Source organism: Dermacentor variabilis, chromosome 4 (genome assembly GCF_050947875.1).
Source record: "Dermacentor variabilis isolate Ectoservices chromosome 4, ASM5094787v1, whole genome shotgun sequence".
NCBI classification, from domain to species: Eukaryota; Metazoa; Arthropoda; class Arachnida; order Ixodida; family Ixodidae; genus Dermacentor; species Dermacentor variabilis.
The window spans coordinates 21,068,165-21,082,710 of record NC_134571.1 but is presented as its reverse complement, the minus strand read 5'-3'; the positions used below and the strand labels follow the sequence as shown (position 1 = coordinate 21,082,710).

General features: G+C 42.1%; 1 protein-coding gene across 7 annotated transcripts in view; it reads right to left on the bottom strand.

Moving 5' to 3' along the window:
- Positions 1–14,546, bottom strand: part of LOC142578768 (beta-alanine-activating enzyme-like) — a 51,738-nt gene that overhangs the window by 10,323 nt on the left and 26,869 nt on the right. For all 7 annotated transcript variants that reach the window (XM_075688319.1, XM_075688317.1, XM_075688318.1 and 4 more), the window contains 4 exons: positions 12,625–13,103; positions 7,769–7,917; positions 6,888–7,051; positions 1,981–2,106 (listed from right to left, as the gene is read on the bottom strand). In XM_075688319.1, the coding sequence (XP_075544434.1) occupies positions 1,981–2,106; positions 6,888–7,051; positions 7,769–7,917; positions 12,625–13,103 (918 nt within the window). The remainder of the gene's footprint in view (positions 1–1,980; positions 2,107–6,887; positions 7,052–7,768; positions 7,918–12,624; positions 13,104–14,546) is intronic.

The following is a 14,546-nucleotide window of genomic DNA, read 5'->3' as shown; positions in this document are numbered from 1 at the left end:
AGGGATAACCCTAGGCAGGGACGCTCACACTTCTGAATTCGGCCATACCAATTCAGTCCCACGGCGAAAACCATCGACTCCGCAGGGACTCTATAGAATCATTATTTCTGTTGAAGCTCCTGATTCGACCATTATAGGCCAGCATGCTAATACTGCTCGATAAAGAGAAAACGCACACGCCAGGATACACAAAGAGCATGAATGACTCTGTTCTTGAGAAGGGAAAAAAGGGAAACCGAGTTCATCAGTACGGCTTCTAGTAAGAATAACACTGTGGTTGCTAAAATGAATGCTGTCATTATCTCCGAGCGCAACAACGGCACTTAATAGCACAAGAAATTTGATTTTTATTGTGTGCCATGGTTCAACGTATGTTTATGGCTTCCAAGCAAATTACAGTGCTCTTTGATTTTTCAAATCTTTCCTGGGCACAATATGCGTGATTTGAACTTTTTTGTCTGCATTTTGTCAGTGCGAGACTCATGCAGTGCCACATGCAGTTGCATAAGAAAGAGTGCCGCTGTACTTAGCACAAGCTGTCCTAGTTCATCGTTCAGAAACATCAATGCCCTAACCTACTTTAAGTATTTTAAAAGCAGTAAACTGAGCTAGATGTCAATAGCTAGCTTCACACATTACTCCAGACTAGAAGTTCGGGGTAGTAATTTAAGTAATGCAATGTGAATATGGGTACTCTCTTCGACAAAGAAAAACATAGAAAAGGTGTACAAAGAAAAGAAAAGGGATCGAGCACAGAACCAGGTGGCTGCTGGCCGCTCTTCGCATTGTCAGCATCTCAACACCCGGATCTATGCTGCATCCTCAAGGCCAATTCTTATAGTTTGATTCAAATATCATACGGAACAACAACACTTCTTGCAGTCTACAGGCAAAGAAATTGATGAAAATGGAGACTTTTCTGACTGATTCTGGTTTAGCAGGACCACAGTTGTTGTGCTGGTGATCGAGTTCCTAAGCAAACACACGTATGAGGTCACTTGTGCGCAAGTTACCAGCCATTGAGTAAGCATGTCTCATCTTAGGCACCCTATGAATTTGCTGTCTTGATCTAGACAAAGCAATTTATTATTTTACTCATCTCAACAAGTTTGGATTTCTTCAAAATGATGCCTGAGGCTGTAGTATTGCCTTTAGCTCTTTCAGTGAGCACTACTCCCTACTAAATGCATCTAGGACGTGACCTTCCTCTTTCTCATTACTTTTATTGTCACTGTGCACCAGATGTGATTCTACTGTATCACATCTGGTGTACATATATCAAATAATGTAGACATGCCTTTTCTTGCCAAACAGACCTCATAAAACCTTTCATTTCAGTTTCTTTTCTAGAAATTGTGAGTACTCGACATTCGATTCAATATTTGATTCGATATTCGACAGTCATCATTTTTAATATTTGTATTCAATTTGATTAGAAAATTTCACTCTTTGAATGCTTCTATAAATTTCTAATACAGCCATGGGCCAGCGAGTCAATTTCTTTCACCTTTTGACAATACCTGCTCATGCGCCATATGGACAAGTCCATATGGCGCATAGCACTGTGTAGTGTTTCACCATCACAGGACAAGATAAAGTTTTCTGTGCCGAACCGGTTTGCAAACCGCTTCAGTGTTGCAAAACAGTACACAGATTGTTATAAAGTTTTATTTCTCCAAACTGGAATGAAATTGGAGTGTGTTGAACCCATATACAAACTGAACCGGTATTTTTTTTTTGTTCGACACTCTGTATGTGATGCCACTACCAAGTGACAAATAGTTGTTTGTTCTCCAATAATGACACCAATTAAAGTTGCTGATGGTAACAGCGTAATGCTGTGGGCCTTTAGGCACTTGAGTGATTGCTGTCACCTAAATAATCATAAAGATATGCAACAATGACCTAAGCACATTAAAACTTGTACAGTGTGCAAATAAAAACGCTGGGCATTGTAGATTATATTCATAGATAACTTACAGGAGACAAAGCTGCAACCAGTCCATCGAGAGTTGCTCCGTATATTTGGTATGGCTCATATGAAACAGATGGGGATGCAAAGATGCTTCCTTCCGAAAGGCACTGCTTCCAAAGGAGGCTACCAGTCTAAAAGACAATGCATGATTAAAGAAGTTTCATAAATACCACGCAACCTACGGAACATACTGTTAACTACTTAATGGAGCTCTGCAACAATTATTGAACATAATAAGTAAACTTGATGAGTTGCTAGATCATGCTGACATTAAAATATGAGCAAAAGGTCCTTGTACGCATGACACAGACACTATGTTTCGCTCAAAAGTAAAAGTGTTTGAAAACGGAAATTTTCCAATTGAACACAGTATTCAAGAAAAATGACATTAATTTAATTTCTAATCTTTAGTCAAAGTGAAGTATAAAAGTTATGTAGAGTCTGTTTAGTAAACAAAATCTGATTTCATTATTTGATACACGTAATGCTATTCATAATGGGATGTCCTGCCAAGTAGTCAGATTGTAAGCGAGAAACAACTGGTAGGCGATCGTACCAGGTACACCATGATAATGACAGTAATAAAACAATATAACAGCAGGTCACCAGACACATGTAGTGTGTCATGTTTGTTTGAGGGTCCAAGTGAAATAGTATAGCACTGCACATTTCATTTCATTTCATTTCATTTTTATTCCTTAAAGACCCCGTAACGGGGTATTACATAAGGGGTGGGTTACACAGAAATAAGGAGAAACCATGTGTTAATCTATGGTGAAAGGTGATTGGTGACGCTTTCTATGAAGGTGGATGGACAAGGTATGGCAGCGGTGTCGCCCGGAAGGCCATTCCAGTCAGCAGCTGTACGAGGAAAAAATGACGTAGAAAAGGTAATGGTGCGTGAACGTGGGCGCGTGACTTGAAGAGGATGACCAGTGCGGTTAGATATGCGTGTTGGTGGAACAATGTATGGCGGGATGCCCATCGAGCTATGAAAGAGTTTATAGAATAAACAAAGACTGGCGATACGGCGGCGATATGAGAGAAGGGGTAAATTAGATTCTAATTTTAGTGATGACACACTCACATCATAAGAATACGAACGATGAATGAATCTAGTGGCAGGGTTTTGAAGTGACTCAAGGGCGTCTTGAATATAAGCTTGTCGCGGGTTCCAAATTGGTGAAGCACATTCCAATTTTGTTCGCACGAGAGTTTTATAAGCGAGCAATTTTACGTTCTTAGGTGCGTTATGTAGATGATCATCATAAAGGCATGCAAATAAGGTGAAATTGGCCACACAATAAATTGCTGCGCTTAACGCCAGACAGCATACTTGTAAGCTGTATAAGGGCAAGCATCCTACTGAATAAGTGGAAATTATTCAGCAGAAATCTGCTCGATGTGCTTGCTTGGAAACTGGTGCCTCTGCGCAACAACCTTGTCTCTCCTGCAGCAGGATCATTCGTAACAGTCATTACTTGCATTGTTCTTCCTACAACTCGAAAATAGTTCATTTTTATACTTGAACACAAAAGTATATTCAACAATATCAAATAGTGAATTCTCGAATTGAACATGAATTGATTAGCAAACTCAATTCAATTTGTACATGAAATTTCAAGTATATTCGCAGACCTCTACACAAGAGACTGCTCTTTTCTTCAACTTTCTGAAACGCCAGCAGCTTTTCGTCCGCATTTCTATGCACTTATGAACTATGATGGCCATTGGCTGGATTTTGTAACATATCAATGACTTAGCAGTGCCTGTGAGAGAAGCAAAAAAGAAGTTTTATCTATGATAAGGCAGTGGCCCCATCCGGTGCCAGAGAATGATGGCACTATGTTGACACCATGGCCTATGAGATTGGGTGACACCCAATTGGGGGATAGAATGTGGCAGGCAAAATTTCCTATTGGCACAGTGGCACAGCTTCGAATGCTGCTTCAAATTATAAAAATGAGAGGAAGGCAACGAGTACATGGCAATCATTTAACCGCTGATAGCTCCAATAGTAGGAGGCATATTGTTTAAGAAGACCAAGGAGATTTTGCCGTTTAATTCCAAACAATCCTAATGGCACCACTCCAACTTTGTGGGAATCCTAGAATTCCTTGACCCCTGATTCGTGACCCATTTACCTACATTATACAGATGCGACGGTGGAAGTCGGAGTCAATGTAGCACAACTGTGATGGGAGATGGTGTGACTGTGCTGACGCAAGCACCATCTGACAGTGTGGATAACATGGGTGTGCGAGGAACTTGATTCCAACCATTTGGCTATGGGATGCTGACATGCACGGACCAGCCACGCACTTGTTGGTGCTCTTTTGCAGGATAGTTCTGTGGAAGGTTCCTATTTTGGCTTTGGAGTGCAGCATCAACGTGAGCGAGCACAATCGTTCAGATGCCCTTCCATTCCAAGGCTGCCCCCGCGAATAACTTAGGTGGCGGTGTCACACATGGGTGAACATTCACTTGGTAACCTTGCATCGCAAGCCAAATTTATTCGATTCCTCAGTGTGTGTCATTGAGGAACTATTGTATGTATTTCGTCTAGCTGGCATTGTTATACAAGGAGTAATAAATACCATTTTTATGTGTTTGCACCACTCTGTGCTGTGCTCTTTGTTAGAGCACTTCAGACACAAAGAGGCAGGATGTGCACCTGATGTGTACTTCCCATCCTGTATGCTTGCGCTGCACAGTGAAATTTATGATAAATCAACTCCTCAAAGGGCCCCTCACCAGGTTTAGCCATCCTAGGCTGACAAGCACAGTGCATACAATGTGCGATAATGATCATGCCTGCAAAGTATTACACTCCTACGCACCACAAAAATAACTGAAATTCCAAAATAAATGTTGTACGCCCTTCTACTCATGAATGCCACGTCCCAGCTGGAGATTTGCACAATTGCACAAGTTTGTCTATGTAAATGGCAGTGCTGTGACGCCACTCACAGTGACGTGTGATTTCGAGAATTATTCGAGGCAACATCAGTTATTTGCTTGATCTGTTACTTCAACAGATGATTTAAAGTTTAGAGAAATAAAACCTACAAACCAAATGTCTGTGAGTCTTTGTTTTATTCCAAGCTGTAGCAACAGGTACGTACTTCGTTTCGTCTGCTTCTTCCCACTTCGTGCAGTTGCATGCACAGAAAACAAAAACATTTCTGATTTCCTACTGGGTTCCAGTGCATAATCGTGTTCTTTGATCCGTTTGCCTCTGCCTCAGTGCTTCCGTAGGACTGACTTATACCACTAGTCACGTGTTCTCGTGCACAGTGTGCAAAATCGTGTGCTGCACAAAACAACCCAAACACAACAGCTCGCATGCAAGACTCTCAGCAGAAGTGCACCACATAGCAAAAATGCGTGGCAAAAAAAGTTATGCAGATCCCACGCACTGCGGGCATCGATGTAAGCGATGCTTTCTCTGCTGTTTGCTTTTACTGACAATAATTAATGGTGATGCTGACGGCAAATGTTCCAATTTTTTCAATGTTTTGTCAACACGAGAGTGGTGAGTTGATGTTAAACGTTACCCTGCGTGTACCACTGTTTGTCTGCGTAGTAAACAAAACACAAAGGGAGAGGTGTTTGGTGTTGTGCACCATAATTCATAACCTCCGAGATGGTTGAGCATTGTCAGTGCCTCACATGGCACATCGAATTGTGGCAGGAGCATTAAACTCGAATTGGATTATAGGGCTGTACGTGCGAAAACCACAATCGGATTATGAGGCAGGCTATAGTGGCACACTTTGTATTAATTTTGGCATCGTGTTGTTCTTTAACATGTCCCTAAATAAATGTGCATGAGCATTTTTTATTTCGCCCCCATCGAAATACGGCTGCCTCGGTGAAATCCACAATCTTGAGCAATGCCATAGCCACAAAGCTATCGCGGCGGGCACAGAAGCGTTGGATTTGAGATGTGCGACCGCTTCCGTTGCATCACCTAGACCCTGCAATTCACTTTAATTAATGCGGCTCTGCTTCTGCACGCCCTGCATAAGTTGTCCGCTAGACATATTTGCATTGTTTTGTTTTTCAGAAATAGCAGAAACCCACCGTACCGTACCTTAGTTTGTCCAGCGTTTCCTTGCCTTCTCACATCACCTTTTCTTTATTCTCCCCCCCGTGTATTTGTATGGGAACTGGGAGCGAAGAGTGGCAAGGCTGTTATTCACTCGTTTCGCGACATGTGTTGGTTCTACCCATTCTCTGCCTTCTCTCCCACCTCCTCTCTTCCATTCTATCTAGCTTCCCTCTGGACTTGCACGTTGGTAGAAAGGTAAGTGCTTGCGGGGGGTCACGGATAATTACAGCTGTCAAGAGGCTAATGTGACCATGTCCCGGGAGCTCCAGAGGGCATTGCGCACATTCGATGTGGTGTGGTCCAAACGAGTTCCTCGCATCTCTTTTCTTCTTTGCCACTCTCCTTCCATGTATATACACACTCTGAACCACCCCCCGACTCGGTGTGTTGCCGCCGCCGCCAACTGCTGCAACAACAGCAGCAACAGCAGCAGTGAGAAAGTCGAAGGAAAAGGCAAAGCAAGCTTCGCTTTAAAAGAAGGCGGGACTGTCACATATGCACCACATGATCCTCTGGCTCCGGTATGGGAGAACGCAGAAAAGGAATTTTGCTTGCAGAGGCTAGAAGGGGAAAAGTAGAGAGAGTGCCAATGTTGGCAGTGAAGCTTGCCTCCTGAAATCATGGTTTTGCAACACTTAAAAATATTTCTATTTCTGCTATTAATGAGCCAATTAGAAAAATTGTTACGGTAGAACACTCCCTACAGGGCACGTAACAACTTCCAGCACATAACCAACATTTGTGGCCTTGTGAGGGGCCCTTTAAATATAGTGCAATTGAAGAAAATGGCTCACTCACATTCTGACTGATGCAGTAGAGACATTTATCATGAGACCCACAAAGGAATGAGCAGTTGATCCTGTTTGTGGTGGGTGAGCTTTTGACTTCTGCACCAGTGCTCAACGCCCATTTAACACTACCATCCACAACATCAGCACAGTAAATGCGGTGATCATAGCAACCTAAAGGACAAACAGAGCACGAAGAAATGAACCTCATGTACTGCATCTGCATCTGTCTCTGCAAAATCTGTTTCTGAAACAGCTTTTTGACAATGATGATATTAACTTCTATAAAGCTATTCGTAACTGGAATTACTAATGGTTAGTTACAATGAGAATTACATTTCCCAAAAGCAAACAATAAATAAATAGATTAGTGTAAATGGTTTAGAGTTCTGTAAATGAAGAATCATGTTAAATTCATAGCATTATCTACAATACCATGCATGCTAAACAATCTGGGTCCCTTCAAGTTTTTCTTAATGACAGCCTACTGTATGTTCACTGCACAATAAAGGCAAAAGAAAGTAGGGCATCAGTTAGCAGCGTAATCATCATGTTGTCATGGCAGAAGAAAAAAAGAAGCCACAGAAGTACTTAGAGATTGCAAACTGAACCATCGCAGCAGCTTCACCCTGCATTTCCCAGGTACAACTTCACTGCATTTCCGAAGGTTGCCATTTCAAAAGTGCAAACATTGAGCTGTCAAGATCATTTTCTGTTTTCAACATCACCTGGCCAACTATTCCTGGTTGGGGGAACACTTTACAATTTTTCTTAAAGTGGTCAGTATAAAGGCAGTATGAACCCCAGTCAATGCCCCTAAAGCCAGTCAATCCTCACAAATGTATGCACTCAGTGTTACCTGAGCAAGGTATGAAAATCCCAGATACATACCGAACGCAACATATTTGCCACAGGTTGAAAGGGTGGCTGAAGATTCTATCCTGTCAGCAACTGACATCTCCCAGAAGCAATCCCCAGACTTCTCATTCAAGGCACAAAAGCGGCCTGCATGTGACCCTATGAACACAACCGTGTCACCCCTGAAACAGATTAAAATAAGCAAGCTTTTAGTTTGAATGCCAGCCATTACATATTACAAGTGGAAAAAGTATATCTCAAATTCTGTGCAAACATTAACTAAAGCTGCCAGGCTATAAAAGGAACAGCGAGAAAGGTAGCACTGGAATTCAGCAGAAAGACCTGCTATCTAGCTCTGAGTGACAGTATTATTTTTTTATAATGTCTCCTAGTAATTCTCATTTTCTTTCCACCAAGCACATTTGATTTCAGCAAAACTTCAAAACTCTTTTAAGAAAGACTGCAGAAATAACAATATAGAAGAAAAGTTCACTGCGCAAATCTATTTACATTTATAAAATTGTAGAGGCATGCAAACGTAATTTTTGAAACTGTATCAATGTGAATCAAACATTGAATATTTCTTTTATAGTTTTTAATAATGAACAGCCTTGTTTTATCACTCATATAAAGCAATGGTTGTATCCTTATGTCCATCACATTAGCAAGCTTCTGCCATTAAGCTGGACATCTCCTGCCATGGTTGTTTAGTGGCTATGGTGTTGGGCTGCTAAGCATGAGGTTTCGGGATCAAATCCTGGCCATGGCAGCCGGATTTCGATGGGGGAAATTACAAAAACACCTGTGTATTTAGATTTAGGTGCACGTTAAAGAAACCGAGGTGGTCCAAATTATTCCGGAGTCCCTCACTGCAGTGTGCCTCATAATCGGATTGTAGTTTTGGCCCATAAAATCCCATAATTTTTTTCTTAAACTGCACATCATGAAGCACAAATAGAGCATTAGAAATAAATAAACAGTCCACTTGCAAGTTCATAACTTTTCAGAAAGTGCTGCACAACTACTGTAAAATACCGCGGAAGCGCCGAGTTTCGCACATCATCATCAGCAGCAGCCTCGTTACGCCCACTGCAGGGCAAAGGCTTCTCCCATACTTCTCCAACTACCCCGGTCATGTACTAATTGTGGCCATGTTGTCCCTGCAAACTTCTTAATCTCATCCTCCCACCTAACTTTCTACCGCCCCCTGCTACATTTCCCTTCCCTTGGAATACAGTTTGTTACCCTTAATGACCATCGGTTATCTTCCCTCCTCATTACATGTCCTGCCCATGTCCATTTCTTTTTCTTGATTTCAACTAAGATGTCATTAACTCGCGTTTGTTCCCCCACCCAATCTGCTCTTTTCTTATCCCTTAATGTTACACCCATCATTCTTCTTTTCATAGCTCATTGCGTCATCCTCAATTTAAATTGAACCCTTTTCGTAAGCCTCCAGGTTCCTGCCCCATATGCGACTACTGGTAAGACACAGCTGTTATACACTTTTCTCTTGAGGGATAATGGCAACCTGCTGTTCATGATCTGAGAATGCTTGCCAAACGCACCCCAGCCCATTCTTATTCTTCTGATCATTTCAGTCTCATGAGCCGGATCCGCAGTCACTACCTGCCCTTCCAGCATTACCTGTCACACAAGTGCCCAGTATTAACATTCCCAAAACTTCAGCATTCTGAAAATTATATGTTAAGTGCCCACCCCTTCCAAATTTCCAAGCATCAGCCAAAATATTCAACCCGCTGCAGTCGCTAGGAGACCACTAGGGGCGATGACGGGGATATTCGCTTCCTTGCAGTGGACAGGGAAAGACCGATGGGGGTGAAGATAATGAGGAAGGGAGAGAAGACTCCTAAAGAGAACCTCCGGAAGCCTTCGCGCCAAGGCCTGCTGAACTTTGTGTCAACGGCTTGGGCTGCTGTGTCCGAAGAGATGGTCACGCAATCGTTCAAGTAGTGTGAGATCAGTGTCGCGTTGGACGGCAGTGAGGACGGGCACTTGCATAGCACGAATGTCAGCAACGAATGGATTGACCTCCTATTCTGCACAGATTCAGAAGAGTCATTCGCTGGGTTCAGTGACAATGAGTAGGTGCTGGCGTACCCCATCATTTACCACTTGAAAACGAACATGCTTTCTTCGATTCTATAGCCATCGTAGCCTTGCCTCGAAGTTTTGCGTTGGCCGCCATCTTTGTTTTTACTGCTTCGACCGGACAAGCACCCATACCTAGACCTAGAAAGTGGGGTGGGCACTACTGCAGTATTTTACGGTAGTTGCACAACACTTTCCGTATTTCGCGAGCTTTCTTTCAGGCTTGGAAAAAAGTTTTATCTAGCACATGTTGTGGAACAGAAAGCTGGATGGTATTTTTTTCACGATGGTCTACAATTTCCTGATAGACACTTTTGCTTTGAATATTCCCTATTTGAGAAATTGATTAATTAATAATAACTAATTGTGTAATTAGGCAAAATACAACAAATAGTCTGACTTGCTTCAAGCGACGGTAAACATTATGTTGGTTCTGTCCAGCTTTGTGGCACTTGCATATGTTTAAAATTTGGCACAAGTTACAAGAGACACTCAGTATAGTTCCAAAAATTGCCCATTTCCTAATGCCATGTGTGAACAATTTTTAGTGTGAATGATTGCAGTTTCACAAAAAAGGTCTCGTACCCTGAGTGAATCAGTGTTCTCTGCCGCTTGATGTGCACTATTTGATTTAAGGACCAAATAAAATAGGACAATGTTTCATTCATTATTCAAAAGTTTCAAATATTCGCACTGCCTACGAAGTGGGTACTTACCGCCTTACTTACTGTTGCACCATCACGAGAGCATACAAAATTACAATATTACTTTAGTGCCATCCAATAGGCCAAATAGTAAAACACAAAAATTTGAGAATAAGTGCTCTACACACAAGCAAAGAGAGAGCCTTACTTACTGTTGCACCATCACGAGAGCATACAAAATTACTTCACATACAAAATTACAATATTACTTTAGTGCCATCCAATAGGCCAAATAGCAAAACACAAAAATTTGAGAACAAGTGCTCTACACACAAGCAAAGAGAGAGAGAGAGGGAGAGTAAAGAGGAGGGCTATTATTTATAAATTGTGCATTCAATGACAGTGGCGGAGGTCCCGATACAGTCTTTGACTATGGGACCTCCTTATGTATACTACGCACATGCAATTATCTGTATTTTTACTAATAAATAAATAAATAAATAAATAAATAAAAAAAAAAAAGGGGTGCTCACTAGAATAATCACAACAGATGGATGGAGAGGGCATGGGCAGCAGCTCAGTGCACCACATTCAGTACTACAACTTCTCCACATTAAATATGCTTCACAGAGCACACATGTGGGTCTGTCATCCCCATCAAATTGTGTGTTGGGGATGTCTTCTCGTGTTAACTGCTTTTCAGTTGACAGGCCAATTATCAAAACTTTATAAAGTCGATTTTCGTTAATTCGACCATGAAGGTACCAACGAAAGTGGTCGAACTATGAGGCGGGTCGAATCAAACAAAAGACAAAAAGAAAAAAAATGCCGAAACACGCCGTTAATGCACTTGGCAGTATCTGCCTTAAAGTTAGCTTCGCCACAGTACATCCTTGCGCGATGAAGCATACCAGGTGGGAACAGGTGCCATTGTTACGGGACATGTGTTGCTTAATATACATACGCACATAAACCGTCTCCAGTCACAGTACAAGCACTGGAATGCCTAATAAGTTTAATGGCAGGCCTTCAGAGTTTTAAATATACTCTTTTGTTGGCCCTAAACATCTCTTAGACTTTCAGGATTTTTCGCCTTACCGCCATCCTTTGCACTAGCTTTCCCAAAACGCCTAGTTTTCTTCGCTTCTCGCTGCACAGTGCGTGCGCATCATTAAGGAGTGCGTACTAGGCCCCTTCAACGGTGTCGTAAACGAGACACGTATGGTGGGCTAAACGAGGGCTCAAATCACCACAGAAACGTTAGAAACAGCTACGAATTACTGCCAGCACGGTTAATTAGCGTCGAGGTGCTCGTACTGTGACCGGGGACGGCGCGCGCACGCGTGTATAATAAATGTAACGCGTACACCGTCCGGCCACGGTGGCCCCTTTCCAGTCTTGGTAAGCTTCACCGCATAACACACATGTACTGCGGCGAAGCTGATAAGTCAAATTCGCATTATTCGGCGGTAGCCTATTTTGAAATCAAAATAACGGGAGTTGAGGCACATAGGGCGCCTGCCCATATCAGCACCTGCCGGAGCCTTCGGTCGGAAACGAGTTAAGCGAAAAATCTAATTAACCGGTGTCGAATTAACGGAAGTCTACTGTACTACTGCTGACAATTAAGTTGGGTTAAAGCATGTTCACACACAGCACATTAGCTAATACTCCATTTCAATTCTGTTTCAAGTAGCCCTGCTACAGCTGGAGCATGCCAGTCAGGGTCATGCTAAAATGAATTCACACATCCCGCCATGTCAGAACATTGTCTGCACAGTAACAAGTGCCAGACTACACCTCACAGCTTTCATACCAGTACCATTCCACTTCACAATTTTTTTTTAGTATTCAATATACCACTAATAAGATTCTCAAAGAAAGAGAGAAAAGGCATGCAAAAGCTCAATACTCTGCAGTTACAATGAAGCAATATAATTGAGAAGACTTATAGCAGTGATGATTGAAAAGTTCACGGAAGTTAATTCTACTTCAATCATTTTCCTACTTTAACAATTTATTCCAAACAACACATGGCTGCACAAAGTGCAGTAGCGTTTTTCACTAAAGCTGCTTAGGTGATTTCAGTACTCTTATGTCATTATAGTTAACTGCAACAAAGCAGAGGCAAACCTTTCATAGCTGACAACAAGAGGAGATGCATCAATGCATTTCTCCAGGCTGTATTTCCACCTTTCAGAGACAGTTAGCCTCCCACGATTGCAGCCAGCTATCCTCTTCGGTTGATGGCAGCTCTCAGCACAGCAACAATGTTGCCAAGTCTCAAATCTTGTTATGCACGTAAAACAAGACGAACGCTTCACACGTGTTGGTTCAGACAAAGTGTTCCATGTAGGTACGTGTAGTTGTCTTGCTCGTTTTGCAGGAACGGGGCAAGCTGATTGCTCACGGCTTTGTGTCATGGTGGCCAAATATTCCTCGACATTTGAAAACTTCTCATGCAGAATCTTGTCCACAAGAAGTGGCAGAGGGCTGCCCAAAGCAAACTCCAGTTCCTGTGAAATGCTCACAGCACCCAGTGAGTTCCCGCCAGCAGCAACGAACTCTGAATCTGCAGAAACAACCGTGCCACCATTTCTTATTGTTGCGGCCTGAAAAGAAAAAAGGGAGAGGGAGGGGAACAATGTTCAAAAACCATTTCGCGATAAATTTTTTTGGTTTCTCATGTGAAATTTGATAATGAGCAATAGAAGCCACATTGCATGTATCAGACACAATCTGTTGTCAAACAGCAAATCGTGCACTTCAACGCAAGTCGCAATAAATATGAATGTGCAGGCACACAGTGCCATTTATATTTAACGACTGCTACAAAGGAATTTCTAAGTGGATGGCCTCATACTGCGGCCGCAGTACATTTCAAACCACATCAACCATAAAAATAAGGTTGGAATGTATTCGCGTTACACGAAGCCTTTTTTTCAGTCCTTCATCCCCTGTACTTCCCAGGAATGGAACCACCTTCCCAAAAGTGTTATCGAGCTTTCACTGATAACAAACTTTTTCATTACATATTAACTAACATTGTATAATCAGGAGTATCTTTATGCTATTACTCACTGTGCTAATTCCTCTTTAATTGCTATGATTTGCAAACACTCCCCTCTTTAGTGCCATATGGCTCCGAGTGTATTTCAAGTAAATAAAATTAGCTGCCAGTCTGCTGAAGCCTCACTTTGCAGTTGAAACATCAAGGTGAAGCCCTTGCACCAATAAACACCACACACCATCAACATGAGAGAAAAGACAATAAACCAACAACAACATGACCCTGAGGCTGGCACCCAACAGACTGACCAATTGATTGACTGTCTGATTCAGTGATTTGATTGGCTAAATGGCTGAATGATTGACTACATTTTACGTCACAATGGAACACAAAGACTATCAGAGACACCGTAGTTGAAAGCTTTCGATTACTCCTGACCACCCGTGTTTCTTCAAACTAAAATTGATGTTTGGTACACGATACTTTTTAATGCAAAAGCATTATATACCCCATTACATCGAGGGATGGTGGCGTGACATCATGAGTCTATAAAGTGAGCGTATCAAATAAAAAGCATTAATGTCCAACTGGACACCACTGAGTTATGGTCCTTCAAGTTATGAATTCCTCGTGGGCAAGCGAGCGCATTTTGATTTTGACTTATCGAGACGTAGTTAGAACACAGGCGAGAGTTTGTGCAGACAAGGAATGTATGGAAAAAAACATTTCACCAAAGGGACTATAACGCTTTCACATTCCCGCACTTAAGCAGTCTTAAATGTTCCTGCCGAATTTTGTATTCCACCTCCATTCGTATGTGGCCACAGTAGCTGGGAATTAAACTTGTGACCTCATATTCAGCAGCAGAATGCCACTGCTACCAAGCACTTAGAGCAAGAAAACACATTGAGTCACACTGATGATGTCGTATATGAGAGTTAATTGGTTGCTATTACAAGCTGTGAATATGCCACCAAAGCCTTTGTTATATGCTCACTAATAGAGGGCACTATGTGGACACAAATAGTCCTTGAAGCAGCAATAA